This window comes from Ascaphus truei (assembly GCF_040206685.1).
Source record: "Ascaphus truei isolate aAscTru1 chromosome 16 unlocalized genomic scaffold, aAscTru1.hap1 SUPER_16_unloc_1, whole genome shotgun sequence".
NCBI classification, from domain to species: Eukaryota; Metazoa; Chordata; class Amphibia; order Anura; family Ascaphidae; genus Ascaphus; species Ascaphus truei.
This window is the reverse complement of record NW_027453855.1, coordinates 441,967-446,352: the sequence shown is the minus strand read 5'-3', so window position 1 is coordinate 446,352 and position 4,386 is coordinate 441,967. Positions and strand designations below refer to the sequence as shown.

At 45.7% G+C, this 4,386-nt stretch overlaps 1 protein-coding gene across 1 annotated transcript in view; it reads right to left on the bottom strand.

The window, feature by feature from the left end:
• Positions 1 to 312: 312 nt before the first annotated feature.
• Positions 313 to 4,386, bottom strand: part of OGT (O-linked N-acetylglucosamine (GlcNAc) transferase) — a 61,999-nt gene continuing 57,925 nt past the window's right edge. Inside the window, 2 exon segments of the mRNA XM_075580852.1 lie at positions 313 to 1,111; positions 1,660 to 1,783. Of these exon segments, the coding sequence (XP_075436967.1) occupies positions 937 to 1,111; positions 1,660 to 1,783 (299 nt within the window). The 3' untranslated portion in view covers positions 313 to 936.

Here is a 4,386-nt window from a genome sequence, read left to right as displayed (position 1 = left end):
AGCAATATGCAGTGGAATATTTACTCATTACTACTCTGTTTTAACACATGCACATCTTTCACACAAATATTGCATGTAAAATTCACACATACGGTGTCTGAAAAAAATGTATATCCTTTTTGCGTTGTTTTGTCAACATTCCATACCTGAAAGATTGCAAGTTCATTGCATACAATATACTACATTCACTGAAAAATCTGTTTTAATTCTTCAAATATAAGAAAAAGCACAAATCAATCTCCACTATCTATACAGCTGCACCAGTCTGCATTAGACTGGCCTACCAGTAACCCCCATTCTGTACCAGTCAAATTTATGGAAACAGGACTTGAAGATTTATTATAAGGTAGGCTGACTTAACAGATTCAGATAAAACAAACATTTGCGCACAAAAAAAAAAGGAAAAAAAGAATGTAACAAAAACAGCATTCTGATCTATACAAAAAGCACACAGGCAGGCTGCTTGTAAACCAATGCCAGACATTAAAAGGCTACAAGTGGTTTATAAAACTTATAAAAGGACTTTAAACACCATCAATGATGCTTTGCTTTTTTTTTTTTTTTAAATCTTTCAACCTGCACAGTTAGTTAAGAGATTCAAGCTGTGGATATGTCTTGTTCTAGTGGACACAAACATGAAATCATGTCTAAAACCCCAAGTTCCCAATATTCATACTGCAAGACAAGACAAATTCACATGAACGTTGTCCATAAATTCATAATTGGATGGCAATTTGCAATATTCCCTGTAAGTTCTGCAAGATAAACTAAAAATAATCAAGTAATAAACAAAGAACTCTAAAGATTAGCAGTTATGAAACGTTTCCCATGTGTCGCACGAGAAGTAGGTCTGGCTGTGCATTTTAACCCTCTACATTGGGAAACCAACAATCTGGAAAGCTTCAATGTTCTCATTTTCTTAAACGTGCCAGGAGTTTAGGCAGACTCGTTTTTTTCCGCTGGCTTGATCAGATGGTCAGGTTTGTTCCCAGCTGAACAGTGCACCCACATTTGTAGGTACAATCGCTCCAAATCTATGGTGTATTGTTTGGTATTGAAGAGAGGACTTGATATCCGTTGCTTCCAAACTTTGGCACGGATCTTCTTAAGGCTTTAAAAGAAGTTGCAACAATTAATTTTTTTAACCTCTATTTCAGCTGCAGTTCAAGCACTATCCTACATGTGTGTTTTTTTAATAAATCAGTTCTGTACTATGAGAAAATACTTGTAGCATTTAAAAAAATAAATATTTTTAATGTATTGTAATGTAACAGGTATTTTTGTTCCTACAGCAACCATATACAAAATCGCATCCCCTTCCCCTTCTGAAACAGCATCACCTTTTTGAGCCCTGCCCTCTCTAGCAGTGAACCAATTGAATCTAGTGCCTGCCTGGTCACATGATCTTTCTCACAGAACTTTGGCTGTCAGTGCAGCAGATTACTACCCAAGATGAACCCCCAGCCGAATTTCTGCCATCAATTACAGCAGAACGGATCGATCAGCAACTTAGCTAATCACTTGTCAGTGTGTAGATTGTATTGATGCACATGTTGAATGAAAAAAATAAAATTTAAAACGACAGCTTGAACTGCAGCTTTAAATACTAAATATATAGATGTAGGGTTGGATTTATAGTGTACAATACTGATCACTTACTACTCCAGGTCAGTGCCAAGCTTCACAGCAATATCCTCGTATTCTAGTCTGCTTTTAGCAATCAGCTCAGGACAACCAAGACAGGTGAGCTGCGAAGCAGCAACTCGGGAAGCAAGAGTTTCTCCTGAGAAAAGGACCGCAAACAGGAAGAGTTTAACATGCAAAGAATAAAACAGAACACAGTTACTACCAACTATGAGAACTATACGTACATTATTACCAATACACATTTCAACTCTTGTTTGAATATAATCTGTTATGTATCACTTAGGAGAGATACCACAAATTATAGGCTAATGCTGTAAAATTCTGGGCATTATTGAAATCCCTGCTCTCTGATTGGTTAAAATTCCAGGCATTATTCATTCAGTAATGCCCGAAATTTTTGCAGCTTGCAATGTGTTTATTTTCAATGTGTTTATTTCCAGCCAATCAGCTTTCAGAACAGCTCTGAGACAGGGCAGGGGATTGGTCAGGAGGCAGGAACAGCTCTCAGACAGGGCAGGGGATTGGCCAGATAGCAGCAGTAGGCAGTGACTCCTCCCCCTTGCTCCGTGAACACAGCTTCATTTTGAGTTGAGGAGCGAGAGAGTGTTTGTGTAGCTGCAATGTAAGTGGCTGTCTGCAGTTTGTTTGTAGCTGCAGTTTCTCTCTGTGTGTGTATGTATATGTATGTAGCTGCAGTGTGTGCGTGTGTCTGCAGTGTGTGTGTGTGTGTCTGCAGTGTGTGTGTGTGTGTCTGAAGTGTGCGTGTGTGTGTGTGTCTGAAGTGTGCGTGTGTGTCTGCAGTGTGTGTGTCTGCAGTGGGCGTGTGTGTGTCTGCAGTGGGCGTGTGTGTGTCTGCGTGTGTGTGTGTGTGTGTCTGCAGTGGGTGTGTGTGTCTGCGTGTGTGTGTCTGCGTGTGTGTGTCTGCGCGTGTGTGTGTGTCTGCGTGTCTGCGTGTGTGTGTGTCTGCGTGTCTACGTGTGCGTGTGTGTCTGCGTGTGTGTGTATGTGTCTGCAGTGTGTGTGTGTGTGCGCAGAGTGTGTGTGTGTGTGTGTGTGTGTGTGTGTGTGTGTGTGCGCAGAGTGTGTGTGTGTGTGTGCGCAGAGTGTGTGTGTGTGTGTGCGCAGAGTGTGTGTGTGTGTGTGTGTGCGCAGAGTGTGTGTGTGTGTGTGTGTGCGCGCAGAGTGTGTGTGTGTGTGTGTGCACACAGAGTGTGTGTGTGTGTGTGTGTCTGCGCGTGTGCGTGTGTCTGCGCGTGTGTGTGTGTCTGCGTGTGTCTGTGTGCGTGTGTCTGCGTGTCTGCGTGTCTACGTGTGTGTCTGCGTGTGTGTGTATGTGTCTGCAGTGTGTGTGTGTGCGTGTGCGCGTGTGCGCAGAGTGTGTGTGTGTGTGTGTGTGCGCAGAGTGTGTGTGTGTGTGTGTGTGTGTGTGTGTGCGCAGAGTGTGTGTGTGTGTGTGTGTGTGTGTGTGCGCAGTGTGTGTGTGTGTGTGTGTGTGTGTGTGCGCGCAGAGTGTGTGTGTGTGTGCACAGAGTGTGTGTGTGTGTGTGCGCGCGCAGAGTGTGTGTGTGTGTGTGTGTGTGTGTGTGTGTGTGTGTGCGCGCGCAGAGTGTGTGTGTGTGTGTGTGTGTGTGTGTGTGTGTGTGTGTGTGTGTGTGTGTGTGTGTGCAGAGTGTGTGTGTGTGTGTAGAGTGTGTGCAGTGTGTGCAGAGTGTGTGTGTGTGTGTGTGTGTGTGTGTCTGCGCGTGTGCGTGTGTCTGCGCGTGTGCGTGTGTCTGCGCGTGTCTGCGCGTGTGTGTGTGTCTGCGTGTGTCTGTGTGCGTGTGTCTGCGTGTGTGTGTGTGTCTGCGTGTCTACGTGTGCGTCTGCGTGTGTGTCTGCGTGTGTGTGTATGTGTCTGCAGTGTGTGTGTGTGTGTGTGTGTGCACAGAGTGTGTGTGTGTGTGTGTGTGCACAGAGTGTGTGTGTGTGTGTGTGTGTGTGTGTGTGTGTGTGCGCGCACAGAGTGTGTGTGTGCGCGCAGAGTGTGTGTGTGTGTGTGCGTGTGCGTGTGCGTGTAGCTGCAGCCACTGTACAGAAGAGAGCACGGACATTCTGGACCCACCTAAAAAACACCAGCCACCCACAGTCTTACTGCTACAAAGCAATGAAAAACCAGGACCTCCTCACTAAACCCTGTGCCATCAAACAACTTGTTCTCTCACTCCAACAACAAAACCCCACACAGATCAACAACCTGCCGAAAAAACAAAATCAACTCAATCGCCAGCGAAATGAAGGAGCAGTATGTGACTACGTGGAAAAAGGATATACAGCGCGCAAAAGCTGGAGACCTACCACAGCCTACAGAGAGAATACACTCTGGCACCCTACCTACTGAAGGTAAAAGACCCAAAGCAGAGACAGGCCTCGGGCCAGTACAGAATGAGTGCCCACAGCCTAGAAATAGAAACAGGCAGACACAGACAGAACTGGAAGCCCAGGGAGATGAGACTGCCAGCGATGTGAGCTAGGAGAGGTGTGTGAGAGACAGGCAGACAGACAGAACTGGAAGCCCCGGGAGATGAGACTGTACCAGCGATGTGAGCTAGGAGAGGTGTGTGAGAGACAGGCAGACAGACAGAACTGGAAGCCCCGGGAGATGAGACTGTACCAGCGATGTGAGCTAGGAGAGGTAGAAGATGAAACACACTTCCTGCTGCGCTGCACAAAATACTCTGAAGTGAGGAGTGCCCACCTGGA